The 15518-nt window shown below is 35.1% G+C and overlaps 2 protein-coding genes across 2 annotated transcripts; both read right to left on the bottom strand.

Moving 5' to 3' along the window:
* On the bottom strand, nt 197-4281 carry LOC109235223 (probable leucine-rich repeat receptor-like protein kinase At1g68400). The gene is made up of 2 exons (XM_019401256.1): nt 2828-4281; nt 197-1085 (listed from the first exon to the last, which is right to left on the bottom strand). The coding sequence occupies exons 1-2, from the start codon at nt 4158-4160 to the stop codon at nt 415-417; spliced, it is 2004 nt and encodes a 667-aa protein (XP_019256801.1). The 5' UTR covers nt 4161-4281; the 3' UTR covers nt 197-414.
* LOC109235844 (rust resistance kinase Lr10-like) lies at nt 11640-15313 on the bottom strand. Its single transcript, XM_019402093.1, has 3 exons — nt 14587-15313; nt 12993-13067; nt 11640-12796 (listed from the first exon to the last, which is right to left on the bottom strand). The coding sequence occupies exons 1-3, from the start codon at nt 15311-15313 to the stop codon at nt 11640-11642; spliced, it is 1959 nt and encodes a 652-aa protein (XP_019257638.1).

The following is a 15518-nucleotide window of genomic DNA, read 5'->3' as shown; positions in this document are numbered from 1 at the left end:
CTTTATCCCGAAATTATTTTTGCTTATCCATCATACCAAACGACCCCTTAGTGTTCTTCAAAGCGAGACGCCGCTTAAGTTAGTGGTATCAAGTATAAACCAGATTTAGCAATTACTTGTTGGTATGTTCTTTGGATATGGTGAGTTCTTAATGGCGGCAAAATAAAATATATAAAGCTTAATTTATAGAAAAATAAACTAAAAAATGACAGTAGAATAATTTCAGCTTGTAAACATTCTCCTAATTTCTCTGTTATAGGAAAAGGATCAAGACTAAAAGGTTAATTTACAGAACTCAGAACAATAAACCAAAAACTTTTACTACTTGTGGCCCGGCCTTTCCCTGACCCCGCGCATAACGGGAGCTTAGTGTACGGGCATCCCTTTTTACTAGCTAAGAGCCTAAGTTAAGGGTCACTGACTAGCACCACATGTATTATCTTCAGAAACAGCAGGAGAGTCAGAAACAGAATCAGCAGTGTCATGAGAAGGTGAAACCTCAACCCCTCTCAACTCTTCTATCATTTTCACAACATAATTTATCTTTGGCCTTTGATCTGGTGATGCTGCAGTACATGCCATTGCTATCTGCAATAACCCCACCATTTCTTCCTCAATGTCCTTGTACCTCATCAACTCCAAATCAAACACCTCCGCCGTCCACTCTTCCCTCACCACGGATTGCACCCACCTCGGCAAGTCCACGACGCCTCCATAGCCGGTCCCGATGCCACCGTTCTCCACGACCGAGGGGCATTTCCCGGTTAGCAGCTCGAGGAGTAGGACCCCGAACGAGTAGACGTCGGATTTTTGAGTTAATTTTCGACCATCCAATGCAACTTCAGGGGCTCTGTAGCCATTGGTTTTTGGGACGGAAGATGGCGTGGCAAAGATGGCTAGACCGAAGTCGGAGACACGTGCATTGCCACCTTTGTCAATGAGGATGTTAGTTGATTTGATATTTCCATGAGTTAGTTTCAAGGATTTGCATGAGTTGTGGATGAAGGCTAACCCTCGAGCCGCTCCGGCTGCAATCTTTAACCTTGTGGTCCAGTCTAAAGGAGTTCTTCCCGGCCCTCTGTTTCCTGTAGCAATAAAGACATTCCCATCAAAATTAAAGGGTAGCCCGGTCCACTAAGCTCCCACTATGCGCGAGATCGGAGAAGAGCTAGACCACACAAGAGTCTATTGTACGCAGCCTTACCTTGCATTTCTGCAAGAGGCTGTTTCCACGGCTCGAACCCGCACGGCTCGAACCCGTGACCTCCTGGTCACGTGGCAACAACTTTACTAGTTACGCCAAGGCTCCCCATCAAAATATTTACCCAAACTACTACAAAGATCAAATATTTCCATTTTTCTGTTTTTTTGCCTAATGCAGTACTAGTAATTGTTATTGAAAGATGAAAGGGCAACTTTAACCAGACAAAAGAACAAAAACATGAGAAGAGAGGACAGGAGTATGAAGTTGACATAACCAACTTTTTGATGGAATAGTACATAACAGTTCCTATTCCTAAGATGAGAAAACTAAAATCTGAAGCAGCTGTCTACTGTTACATGAGTGATAGGTACAATTCAACAAGAAGTTGATTCTGTATCATTTGAAGCAGAAACAAACAAGAGCTTATTTCATTATCTACCTACCCAACAGATGCAAGATTTCCAGCATTGGCACTTTAGTGAGAACTTGTGAGGTCAAAAAGACAAGCAAAAGCTGTAGAGTTAAATGGGACAGTAGGGCATCCCTTGCCTAAAAAGGTGGAATTTTGCTTCTTTTGCTTTAGCCCAAAGAAGAGAGAAAAACACATTATATACAGCTGGTAAGAGACTTCCTTTGATCTAATCTTCTCACTTTAGGACCATTTTGAGTAAATTAGATTCTTTTAAAAACTTTTCCAAAATAAGATAACTAACAGAAAGTTTGAATTTAAATAGCTCCCTGCTTTTGACTATCAAGATTAGCTTATGTTACAAACATAGGCAAAGCCAAAATTTGAAGTTTATGGGTTCGGGATTTTAGCCCGTTTAATTTATTGGGTTCTAAACTAACAATTTGTATATATTCAATAGATTTCTTAAGACAAATATAGGGTTTGGATTAAAGCTATGGGGTTCCGCCGAACCCGTAACATGTGTTCTAGGTCCGCCCCCGGTTACAAAGAATGTAAATTACTAACATACCTTGCCAAAAAAACTCTAAAACTTGAAAAGACTATGTAAGTCATATCTTGTACTGAACAATATAATCACAATTGCAATGTAAATGCAAATCTGGTATCAATTCTACTCTAATCACATTTGCCTATACCAAAAGCAACTTGAATAACTGGTCAATCACCAGCATTCAGTTTGAAGCTCCAATTGGATAAAAAGAAACTTGAAAACATGACTATAATAATATTATATTGAGTTTCAGTGCTACCATTTTCAGTAATCCCACATGGCTTGCTTCAAATTATGCAACTTTTTCTTTAGAAACATTAACTAAACCAACCATAACCAAAGCTCTCAGTAGTGGCCACCCCCTTCCCCACCCCCCAGAAGACCAAAACTAGTGTCTAGTATTGACAATCATACATCCCATCTCAATTCCTATTATGCATCAGAGGCTAGTCCTGATTAACTGTTGCAGAGCAAAAAGCAATTAAAGACAAAAAGCCAGACTCAAGCCCCATGTGATTTATGCTACTACTTGCCAGACTCAATCAATATTCATTTCAACAACACAATCCTAAAGATCACATTTTCATTAAAAAATAAACCATTTGTAAATATTTTAGTACTATCAATTTCTTGAAGAACAAAAGGTTGAAAAAATATTTACCATGAAGAAGCCAAAACAAGTTGCCATTAGTCATGAAATCATAGACCAACAACTTCTCATCTCTAGCAAAATAATATGCTTTTAAACCAACCAAATTTGGGTGTCTTAGTCTTCCCAATACTTCCATTTGTTGCTCAAATTCCCTTTTCTCACAAACATTCAATTCCTTCAATCTCTTCACAGCCACCACATTTCCATCATCCAACACTGCCTTATAAGCAGTACCAAATCCACCTTTCCCCAACATCTCAGCTGACGCTCTCAACAAATCCTCGAGCTCAAACCTCTTCGCCCCCTCGAAAAACACCATCTTCCCTCTCTCAAACCCGCCAGTTTGGCCCTGACCCGAGCCCGTATTCGGATACGGGCTCGACGAGTACACAATTTTCTCCCCTTCAAGAATCTGTGACCCATGTTTCTGAGATGCCATTTTCCGAGTGCAGAAGAAACAGTACAGTAATAAACAAACAACAACAAGAACAAACACATCCCCAAGTATAATCGCAATTATTGCTAATGAACTCATCTTACTTCCACTGCTACGGCGCGTTGTTTTTGGACTAGCGGATGTTGTGGTCACAGGCAATACACTAGGAGAAGACGCCACAGTACTTTTTGGACTCACCGGAGCTGCCATTGTCGGGTCACGAGGAATATTCACCGCGCATTTCGGCAACGGAGAACCGCAAAGAACCCGGTTTTTCAAAAATGCAGAAACCGGAAAACCAGAAAGCGAAATGGGTATTTCACCAACAAGTTTATTACCCGAAACATTAAATTCCTGAAGATTAGAGAGCTTAACACCCGAAATCTCCCCGGAAAAACCATTTTCTTCTAAACGAAGAGTGAGTAAATGAGTTAAACGATTCACACTCGCCGGAATCTCACCGGAAAAGTTATTATACGACAGATCAAGCCGGTATAGCTTAAAAAGAGACGTTAAAGACACAGGAAAATCCCCAGAAAACTCATTATGAGAAAGGAACAGTAGTTTAAGAGCACTAAGGTTAGAAAGATTTGGAACTGGACCTGAAAATTGGTTGTTTTTTAAGCTAAGTACGCGAAGTTCTTTCAAAAATGAAAGGTTTTGAAAAGACCCTTTAAGGTTAAGATTTTCAAGAACAAGTCGAGAGACTCGGTTGTTAAGACAAGAAACTCCAGTCCATGTACATGGGTTAGTGCTAGAGTTCCAGTTTGAAAGTGAGTTGGTTGAATCACAAGCTGATTTGAAAGCTAGTAATGGTTGAATATCTGGGTTTAGAGAAGAAGAAGATTGGAGAAAAGAGAAGAGGAAGAAGAAGGAGAGAAAAGTGTAATGGAGTTTTGTAGCCATTGAAGAGAGAGTGAAGGAGAGAGAGAGTGGAGAGTGTAGAATGTGAAGAAGTAGGGAAAGAGAGAAGGTGGTAACGGGAAGAAGGAGTTGAGTGTAATTAATGTATGAAAATAATGTCACATTTCAGGATAATTAATGCTGGCTCGTATTTTAGTACTAATATAGTCTTTAGTCTTTTTTTATGTTTAAAAATATTATTATAATCACTAATCAAATAATATAAAAATATTAATTTATCGATTAATATTTTAGGGGCGTCTATATTGTTTAAAACTTCCAAAATAATAACACTCCATTAGGTCTATTGTTTTATCACACAAAAAAACTATTTAATAAATTTGTTGCACATATTATTTGACTAAGTTATTTTTTACATTTCCTCAAATTATTCTTTATCCCTATTTATGTTTTTCAGATCATTTATTGAAATAGGAATTTTTCTAAAAAAATAATTAATATCTTTTTATTTTTAAAATAATACTTATTTTTTACCAAACTCGAAACGCTAAAATGATACTCTACTACTCAATCTTATTCTATTTTCAATTTATAATCTCTTTTAACTTGTGGAACTAAGCTCATACTTCTATCAATTCAGTAGACCAAGCTCCTTACAACTTGTTTGTACGGTTGTTACTTATCGTTTTATAATATATCGTATTGTATTGTATTATATTATACTGTATCATTTGATAAATATAATATTTGAAGAAATTGTATCGTTTGTCATCGTTTTATAATATCACGCACTAGAAATAAAGAATAAACTTGCAATATTATAAAGAAAAATTATGATACGAGGTAGAATTATTATATAAAAAGACATGAGAAACGATAAAATAAGATTATTTATTAATAATGAAGGGTAAGATGAGAACAAAAAAAACGACGCGACCACACCAGATCGGTTGTTACGTAAAGTGACACTTTTAGTCGTTATGTAATGAAAGATTTAACGATACGATATAATAACATTTAAGTAACAATCAATACAAATATTATATTTAAAATAATAATACGATATAATACAATAGGTAACAATCATCCAAAATAATACTATATTAATACATTTGAGCTTAAATAATTTTACACTAGTTATGTGTCACTTACCATCTCATTTTTTCATTGGCTTTAAAATTAATGAAGAGGTTTTATCCCGTTCATAAGGTGAATAACGTATTTCTAGAAAATTTAAAAAGTTACTACTAATAAATTATAGAAATTACTACAAAACTATACTTTTTCTCGAAAACTAAAATTTATTAGTTGGATTTGGCTTTTGTTCGAGTCAAAGCTACTAGACTTTCTTTTTTAGAACAACAGCAAATATAAGAAGTGACAGTGTAGTGCGTAATGCATTTCGTGTTCACGCATACTATGCTATTGCAAATGTAGCTATATATCCTGTTCTTCCATTCAGCAGAGGTATCAGGTTCGAGCCCTTAGTAGAGAGCCCTTCTTTCCGAATGGGACCCTATGCAACGTGAATTTGGATATAGTCGAGTTCCAACACGGGTACCGGACACCAAATAGGAAACCAAATATATATATATATATATAGATATATGCAATTGTTTGTCCGTTGATGCATATTTTCCTTTCTTATTCATATATAATAATTTTGATATTAACAAAAATAAAGGAAAAAAGATATAGGAAGTGCATGCTAGGGCTTAGCTTTAGTGGTAGATGTGTCCTGAAAATGAGAAAAAAGCTTCATAAAGAAACAAAGCAACGTTCTTTTGGTCTCCTTGAAATTCTCCATTTTTTACTTTTGCTTTTTGGGTACAAACCCATCCATCTTTCAGAAGAAACTCAGATTTCTTGCCTTTTGGAACATCATTTGTCACTTCTACAGTTCTATTAACTAGTGTCACCTAACCATGAATGTAGTGCAGTGGATGAGACTGCTCTTTAATCAGAGGTCTTGGATTTGTGTCCTGGGTATGGAAAAATCCTTGATAGGGAGCGTTTTCCCCCGATGGGCCCTACGCGGCGCGTAACCGAATATAGTCGAGCTCCAATGCGGGTACCGAACACTAAATGAAAAACCAAAAAAAAAAACTACTGTCACCTAAGAACGAACCCTTTTTTCTCTATTTTATGAGCCCGTTTGGACATAAGAAATTTTTTTTAAAAAAAAAACAAAAATTCAAACGATGTTCGGTTACGATTTTTTTTTTCAAATTCAACTTGAAAATGCATTTTTAAATTTGAAAAACTGTTGAGAACTAGTTTTTCAATTGAAAAATTGGAAAGTTGGTATTTTTAAGTGTTACAAATTTACCCTATATTTTTGAAATTTATAAAAGAACTCCAATCAGTTATTAAACCTAGGTAACACCTACAACTATCCACTATCTGATTGAGTGGCCTTGGAATATATTTTGACATCTACTATATTGAGATCTACAATTTATACTTTTACCTGAAGGAGCCACTGCAACTTCTATTAGAGATTGTTCGTATCGTTAAACGATCAGCATGTTTGATTGTTTGTTTCAAGTAGGATAATCAAGTCGGGATGATTTTGATATGTTTTACAGATTATGGGGTATAAATCATGTTTCACGGTTTTGAAAGAAGTACATCCAGATATGTTGTAAGAATTATAGCCAAACACAACTTCATTTTCAAATCAAATTTTAGTAAAATTCCAAAAAAATCTTGGAATTTCACGTACATGTAGTTATCTCCTAACTATAGTTAAATGATACTATGTATTGTTACTTTAATTTTTAACTTTTAAGGTTACAGTTTGATATTAACACTCGATGAAGGTAAATATTGAAAGTGTTAACATATGGAATGTATTATCTGCTAAAGATCATTTTGCAATTACTCTTGATTAGGGGCGGCAAATGGACGGGTCCAGTGGGATATGGACGTATCGACAACGTGTAATGGATAAATTATCCGATCTAACCTGTCCCATATTTGATGCTTTACAAATATAAAAGTTAAATTCATTGGTTATCTATTTTCTAAGTGGATAATATGGTTCTTATCCATATTTGAACCGGTTTTAAAAAGTTCATTATTCAACTCATTTTTAATGGATAATATAGGTGGATAAATATATTTTTTTAACCATTTTGCCACCACTACTCTTGAATATTGTGGTAAAGAAAAAAAAACGAAGAGAAGTACAATTAATCAAAAGTGAAAAGGTAAGCGCTCTTGTTAGGAAGTGCAAGTTGTGTTTAAAAGGAAGAAGATTAATGATTTGGTCTAACGACAAAAGGCAAAGTTTGGGACTTTGATTAGCTATATGATTTGTTTAATTTGTCTTTCACACTTTACTAAGAATATAAATAATGACCTTCTGTTTCTCTTCTTGTCTCCAACGTGGGGCCAAATCAATGCTATAATTTGCTTGATTTCATGCAACATTTCCCATGTATCACTTTATTTTAATAGTATATGCTATACTTTTTCTTTACTTCTTTTGAATATAAAGAAACCTTTAATTCTAATGGAGCCTTCAATTTTGATGGGGACTGTTCAAGAATTTAGCTCCATAAAGTTAAAGGGGAGCGTCAAAAGCAATTGAAAGGGAAATATTTATTGATATTTAGGAAAATATAAAATTTCATGAATATGCTATGTATAAATTTAAAAAAAAAAAAGTTATATGAAGTGAAAAAAGTTTGGTTTTTTTATTGAACAAATATAGAAAAGAAAGATTTGCAACTGCTATAACTTTTGCCAAGGAATTTGCATCTGAAATGAATATCCAAACCGAATTTCGTAAGAAACATGTGATATATAGGAAGTAATAATTTGATGAGAATGTTGATAATGAAATTTCAAAATCTTTCGAAGAGTCCTTTAGAGGACGGGTTATTCGCATTTCATTTTATGGTCAGAGGCGAATTGAAAGCTAAGCTGTGGGAATTCTAAAGATTATTCCCCTAAGAAAAAATAAAGATGTCCCCTACGTTATCCATTGATTACTTTTATACATAGTAGACAAGGCTGTTTTTTAACTTCAAAATAGATGTGAACAATTCGAAGCATATAAAAATATTTTTGATTTTCTATTTAGCGGTAAAAACTAAGATCACTAGATGATGAAAATTTTAAAAAATATTGTCTTAATCTTGAATGTTCCTTAAAGCATAATAATCAATTCGATATTGATGGTTTATATTTATTTTCTGAATTAAAAGTATTAAGAAAAAATAGTACAGTTAGAAGATAGCAGTTTAATTGATACACTTAATCAAATAAAAAGAACTTATTTTTTTTTTCAAATGCCTATTTTGCTTATAGAATAATGTTGATAACCCTTGTTACCGTTGCTTCAGTGGAAAGAAGTTATCAAAATAAAAATTGATAAAATCTTACCTAAGATCAACAATGTCACAAGAAAGATTAAGTGGATTAGTTATATTGTCAATTGAGAAATGCTTATTAGGAATTATTGATTATAAGAAAATTATTAATAACCATATATCTAAGAAAAATTAGAAAAATAGACTTCAAATAAATAAATAAATAAATCTTAAAAAAAAGTTATCGGGCCGCCCCTGTAATTAGCCATGAGAGATTATTTTCTCGTAGTAAATAAAGTTGTATTTAACCTATCCAAGTAAAATGATGAGATCATTAAATTCCTAGTTGATAGCAAGAAAATATTCTGGAGAACTTAAGAAAACAACCAAAATTTCACGGTATAGCCAGTTTTCGGACTGGTCAATCAAAAATAGCCAGCGTTTACCAAGTCAATGAAAAATAGCCACCGTTTTGCTGCAATAAAGACCGGTCCAGCATAATATACTGGAGTTCGGTGCACTTGTGTATGAACTCCAGCATATTATGCTGGACCAGTATACTTTGCTGGCTCCAGTATAATATACTGGAGACTGGAGCACTAGTGCTCCAAACTCCAGTATATTATACTGGACCATTATACTTGCTGGAACTCCAGTATATTATGCTGGAGTTCTAGTGTATTTATGATGGAACTCCATCATATTATGCTGGAGTTCCAGCATACTATCCTGGAACTCCAGTATAATATGCGGGAGTTCAAGTATACTTATGCTGGAACTCCAGCATAATATACTGGAGTATTTTTCGGGTTTTGAACAGTGTTTTCGCTCAGATTTATCTTTACATAAAAAGTGGCTAAAATTCGATTACTTTTGAAATTATGGTTATTTTTGAACGACCAGTTGTAAATCTGGCTATTTTAAAAAATCACCCAAGAAAACACCATAACTTGGACAACAGTATTAATGGGCCTCAACTAGCCCAATTATACCCGTTCTTGGACAAAATACTTGCCTTTGGGCCTGAGATTTTACAAAAGAAGAATGAACCCAAATAGCCGCCCACCTAATCTTTTAGAAAAATAATAGCTGGCAGATGCATAATATATGTGTAATTCATGTATAATATGTGTATAACTGTGTATAATCGATGTATAATCTATGTATACCGGCTAGAAAAAGTAAACAATGAATCTAACAGGCTATTTGTGTAACAATCCCTGAGGCTTTCATGGTAATTTGTTGTTGCCTTGGGGGTTGTTTGGTATAATAGTAGAAATATCATATGGGATTAGTTATTCCACCTTTTATATGAGATAACTAGTCCCACTATTTAGTATAAAAGTTATCCATAGGATAAAGTTAATCCCAAATTTATCCCGTGATTATTATCCTTACCACATGCACCAAACGCCCATTAATTTGTATTGGTGCTGGCTCCGCGAGGGGCTGGTCATAGCCGAATGTTCCAAAAATTGATGGCATTGACCCGCACACAATTCTTCAAGGATTTACCGGCTTAAGTTGTTCATCGAAGTCTACCCAATTGTCATACTTTTGCTCTTCAGGATTTTTCTACAGAATTGGTAGAGTTGATTTTATTATTAACTCTACCTATTAAGTTGTTCATCAAAGTCTATCCAATTGTCATGGTTTTTCTCTTCAGGGATTTCTATATCGGGTTGGTAGAGTTGAAACTATGTTTACTCTACCTATATATCAAGTTGTTTTGACGTCTATTTGATTGATATACCTTTTTTTTGGGTTATTTTAATAAATATTTTCGAATTTGCAACTTCAGTTTCGATCAAACCACCCAAAATTTGCTACAAATGATCTCAAATTTGAAACAAAACTTCCAAATACCAAACACAAGTAATCCCTTATCACCAATTTACTCAAATAACACCAAATCAAAAGATCCATCTAAATAGAAAAGAAGGTTAATTACACTAAATACCCTTGTAATTTGATTTAATTTTTTATATATCCTTTGAATTTTAAAATAAAATAAAAATTCTGTACTTGCACTCCTTATGCGATATATTTTCCATATTAAATTATTGCAAGAAAATTAAAATTATGGCTCATAAGGGTATATTTGAAGGATTTCTATAATATAGTGTTTAATTTAAAAAACAAGGAACATAAGATCTTTCCAATTTTATTCACCAATCTCATGTGTTATATCTTAGCATCTCGAGTAAAGAAAATCACTTAACTAAAGATCTTACATTTAACTAGCTCGAAAGTCTGAAACTTCACAGCTGGTTTCAAGGTAAACTACCCTCACATTGGAAGAGAATTAAAATTGGAAGATATTTTGTCCTTTTTTTTTTTATGACGGTGGTGTCGTGGCCTGCCTGTGCACACCTCGACTCTTCCATCAGGTATCTGTTTCCTCCCGTCAGCACAAGTATCGAGTAACTCAAATCACCAAAAGACTTAGGTAGATGAGAAGAAATCACCTAGTGTCTTTTGCCTCCAAGATTTAGGCAAATGTGAATATTTTGTCCTTTTCATATTTATTTATTAGGAAGAATAGTATTATATAGCTGCTCTTAAAATAATAGCCGAAAAATGTATGTATATATATATATACAAAAAATATATAATTTTATGCACTTTTCTTTGGCTAGTTTCGGCGCGGTTAAAAGTGATCTTTGCCCTATTAATTATTTTGGGGAGGGGGTTGAATTGCCCTTATAATTTTGTGATATGTGAAGACTTGCTTCTTGATCAATCAGTTCTTAGATCTTCTTAATGGCACTATGCAGTTACATCCTTTGCATGAGACGATCCTTAAATCCTCAAATTATTTCCATAGGGTATTACAATTAGACCCCTCTATAACACTATACTTATATAACAACACTTTTCTATAAAAGTCAATTTTTTTCAGAACCAACTCTCATAATCTATTATAAAATATATGTTTTCTATAACAACAATTCGCTATAACATCCAAAAATATCCGGAACAAACGAGGTGCTTATAGAGAGGTTTGGCTGTACATAACTATGGTAATTTAGAACGGCTGAAGATTTGTAGAATCATGCGATTTTCTCATCTAAAAGTTTAAGTTTTTACTTGAAAGTTGGAGTTTTTAGTTATAAACAGCACCAAGCTGGTATTGAATCAAAGTACATAAACAACAGGACTTGTTGTACATCACAAATTCAAAGACTCTATCAACTTTTACTTAAATTTCATACAAAATATTAGCTGACATATCAACAAATAAAGATTGGGCCGGTTCTATTACTACTGATGAATTTACCTCTGATCTTGAGGCAGGATATAGGTAAGGCTTGGGAGGTATTTGCAAAGAGTAGTCTTGGTTTCCTTCTAACATTTCCACAACTTTAGTCATAGATGGTCGATTCGAGGGATCAGTCTGTATGCACCATAAACTCACTAACATCATCTTTCTTGCGCATTCTTTCTCCGATTCATTCATTATCCCGATTAGTTGGAGCTCTTCGTCTAGTTCAATTCGTCGATAGAGCCAATGTGGGAAGTAGATTTCACTTGTACGGTCAACTTCAACATCAACATTTTTTCTTCCTCCAACCATCTCTAGGACCATCATTCCGTAGCTATAGACATCAGACTTGTGAGAGACACCTCCCAAGTTTCTGCAAACAATTTCTGGAGCTATATAACCAATAGTCCCTCGTGCACCTAACATTGACACGACACTCTCCTTTTTCATGCAAAGTTTGGCTAAACCAAAGTCGGAAATCTTAGGACAAAAATCGTCATCAAGTAGGATGTTGTGAGGCTTTATATCGAAATGCAATATCCGAGTGGTACAACCACGATGCAAGTACTCCAATCCTCGAGCAATGCCTAGTGCAATTTGGTACAATATTGGCCAGCCCAATTGGCGAACTCTGTTGGATCTTTCCTCATAGATAAACTTTTCAAGAGATCCATTTGGCATGAATTCATAAACGAGAGCTCTTCTGCGACCCTCAAAACAAAATCCCACGAGGCTCACGATGTTAACATGTGATGTCTTGCTAATACTTGCAACCTCGTTAATGAATTCTTCACCACTAGTGCCTTTTCGATTTGTTAGCTTCACTGCTACATGCTTCCCGTTATGCAATCTTCCTTTGTATACATTACCACATCCTCCTTGGCCTAGTTTGTTTTTGAAGTGATTGGTGATTCTTTTGACTTCTGAATAGCTGTATCTCCTTGGAGCATACGACCCATAATTCATTAAAAATGCTTCGATATTTTGGTGATCCTCAGCATTAGAATCCCAAAATCTTAGGTATTTGTACCAAAAAATCTTTTCCCTGAAGTAGAAGAGTAAAACCAACAGTCCAATACAAGAGAACAATGTACCTGTGGACAAAAATGAAGTCATGACCATAAGAGAATATAGATTCATTCATAAACTCCTTTAGCACTCTTTGGGAAATATATAGTCTGTGTTATAGACATGTTCAAAAAAGAAAAAAGATTCAAAACAGCAAAAGGGAGAAAAAGGTGTCTGAGAAAATATCGCGGTCACTCTTCGAGAGAAGAAAAGATGACTTACCTGTGGCTACCACGAACCAGGGTGTCCGGAGGTGACCCCTTTTTGATGTACCTGCTGCTGTTATATTGCTAACATCTGCAACACTAACACTTGTGAGTTTCAGATTATTAAACTTCTGTCTGGTTAAGCGAAAAGAGTATTAATGATAGAAAAAGAATGAGCATTTAATAGGAAAATAGATAGTTTGAAGTCTGGAAGTATATTTGATCCAGAAACAGTGGTTGAAGCTTTGAATCATGTTTCGGTGTACGTTCTCTACTTTTTTGGTATACGGATTTTTATAGGTAGCCGAGCTTTGTCCTTATTTGTAACAGTAGCTTTAGTACATTACTTAGCGTCATTTGTGTATTTTCGTACTCCTTGACTTCTGTTATTACTTGTTGTTACTTTGGTTTCGGTTTTCTGATTGCATTACCTAGTGTTAGTTTTGTATTTTAGCTTCAGTTTTTTGATTGGTTTGCTTGTTGTTGTCCTTCTTTTATCTTTCCTAAGCCGATGGTCCACCAGAAACAACCTCTCTGCCTTCTTAAAGGCAGGGGTAAGGTCTTCGTATGCACTACCCTCCCCAGAACCCACTTGTGGAATTACACTGAGTTTGTTGTTGTTTTTGGCTTTGTATACGGGGTTTTCCCCATTATGAATAAAATTATTACTTTATCCACAAAAAAAAAAAAAAAAAAAAAACAGTGGTTGAAGCTTTGGTCCCTATGCAGTTGTAATCAAACATGGATATCAGTGTGTAGAAAGACAGCTCAGGTCAGTAAGATTTTCCACATAAAAAAGACTTTGGACAAGTAAATCCAGGTGTGGCCTGAACTAAGATGGGGCAAGCAAGGGTTGTCTATTTTCTCCCGCTTATTACTCAGTGGCGGAGCCAGAATTTTCGCTAAGGGGTGTCAAAATATATAAAAGTAAACATACTACAAAATTAAGGGGAGTCAATACATAGTATATATATATATATAAACTTTTTTTACCTACCTACACAGTGTATTTTTCCCGCAAAGTGGTGTCATTTGACACCCCTTCCTATAAGGTGGCTCCGCCAGTGTTATCCCTCTCTTATACAATCCGATTACTTAGTTTCGCTGTTATTACTTTCTACTATCTAATACAGGGATAATACATCAACATCATCAACGTCAATATACCCAGTATAATCCCACATAGTGAGGTCGGGGGAGGGTATTGTGTACGCAGACCTTACCCCTACCTTGTGGAGGTAGAGAGACTGTTTCCAATAGACCCTCAGCTCAGGCAAGCATAGGTACCCCAATAATAACAAGAAAACAAGACGGTACAAAACCGAAAACCATGTTAAAGCAGCATACGTAACAAGATAGTAAGATGATCGAAATGCAAGGAAAAAAAAATCGACAAGTATTCAAATGAGCCTACTACCAACCAAATACGAGATAACGTACTAACACTACCCATATGAATAATCTAGACTACCTAACCTACTATCCTAATCTTCAACCTCCACATCTTCTTAATACAGGGATAATGTTATGACATATTATGGATTTGTTTATATAGAATAAGAAAGGGCCTTAAGAAATGTTAACTTGACCTTGAAAATGGAGATGTCTACCTGTGTGACAAAGAAATTTGTTGGTAATATCAGTCTGGCATTGACCTCCACTATAGTGACAGCCGTAACACTCATCAGACAGTTTCCATTCTACTTGAAATTCAGGACTTAACATTGTGAACACATTACCATTATTTGATACTGATACAATTGGCAATCTGACAAGTGAACAGGTGGTAGTAAGATTGCCTGCTGGAATGTCGTCGCGATCATCATGATCATCTCCATGAAGCTTGTAGTATATGCTGAAGGCATCACATCGGTCGTACATTTCATAACCAGTAAAATGATCTTTCATCTTCAGCGTAACGTTTAGGGTATTATTACTACTCTTGTTGCATTTGAAGAAGTTCTGAAGGTTAAGTATATTGAAAGAAATAGAAGGAGAGTTTGGAAGGGAGAAATTTTCGTCGAAAACCTGGCACTTGTGTTGCCTTAAATTTGCTTCAAGTTTGGTGTCCCGAAGCCAAACTGTATAATTATACGGCTTTCCTAAAGCATAATACCAATCTCCTCCAGGAAGCAGTTGGATTCTTGGAAATGGTTTAGCATCACAAACAGACATGGACAGAAATCCACAGTCAGATAGTGTGGAAAGAGTGAATGGAAAGCTCAGGTCAGTAAGATTTCCACATGAAAATGACTTTGGACAAGTTGAATCACTTCTGCCTTTTGTCTGAACTAAGTAACAGATCAGAATAAAGCATACAAAAGAAGTGAAAGTCATATTAAATCTTCCCACTGGCCACTGATCAAACAAACAAATTCCCATCTCAAGAAAATGAAGACAAGATATGAACTCAGTTGTTCACTGCTTTTAATTGTTAGTGGAGTTGGAAAAATTGTGATGAACGTATATTAAGTGCGGTGAGGTTAATCACCTTCCTGTTAATGGAAAGACTTAGAGTCTTGCAGCAATAATTAGACTTCAT

This window comes from Nicotiana attenuata, chromosome 12 (genome assembly GCF_001879085.1).
Source record: "Nicotiana attenuata strain UT chromosome 12, NIATTr2, whole genome shotgun sequence".
NCBI lineage: Eukaryota > Viridiplantae > Streptophyta > Magnoliopsida > Solanales > Solanaceae > Nicotiana > Nicotiana attenuata.
Note: the sequence above shows the minus strand (reverse complement) of the source record. Positions and strands in the feature narration are given on the sequence as shown.

Bases quoted from the DNA above. Each gene is read 5' to 3' on its own strand.
- LOC109235223 (XM_019401256.1), bottom strand. From the start codon at position 4,160: ATGGCTACAAAACTCCATTACACTTTTCTCTCCTTCTTCTTCCTCTTC. The intron at 1,086-2,827 runs GTAAATATTTTT...TTATTGCTACAG, and splicing joins CTTGTTTTGGCTTCTTCATG to GAAACAGAGGGCCGGGAAGA.
- LOC109235844 (XM_019402093.1), bottom strand. From the start codon at position 15,313: ATGACTTTCACTTCTTTTGTATGCTTTATTCTGATCTGTTACTTAGTT. The intron at 13,068-14,586 runs GTAGACATCTCC...TTAGTGTTGCAG, and splicing joins CAAATTTCTTTGTCACACAG to ATGTTAGCAATATAACAGCA. The intron at 12,797-12,992 runs GTAAGTCATCTT...TTTTGTCCACAG, and splicing joins CTGGTTCGTGGTAGCCACAG to GTACATTGTTCTCTTGTATT.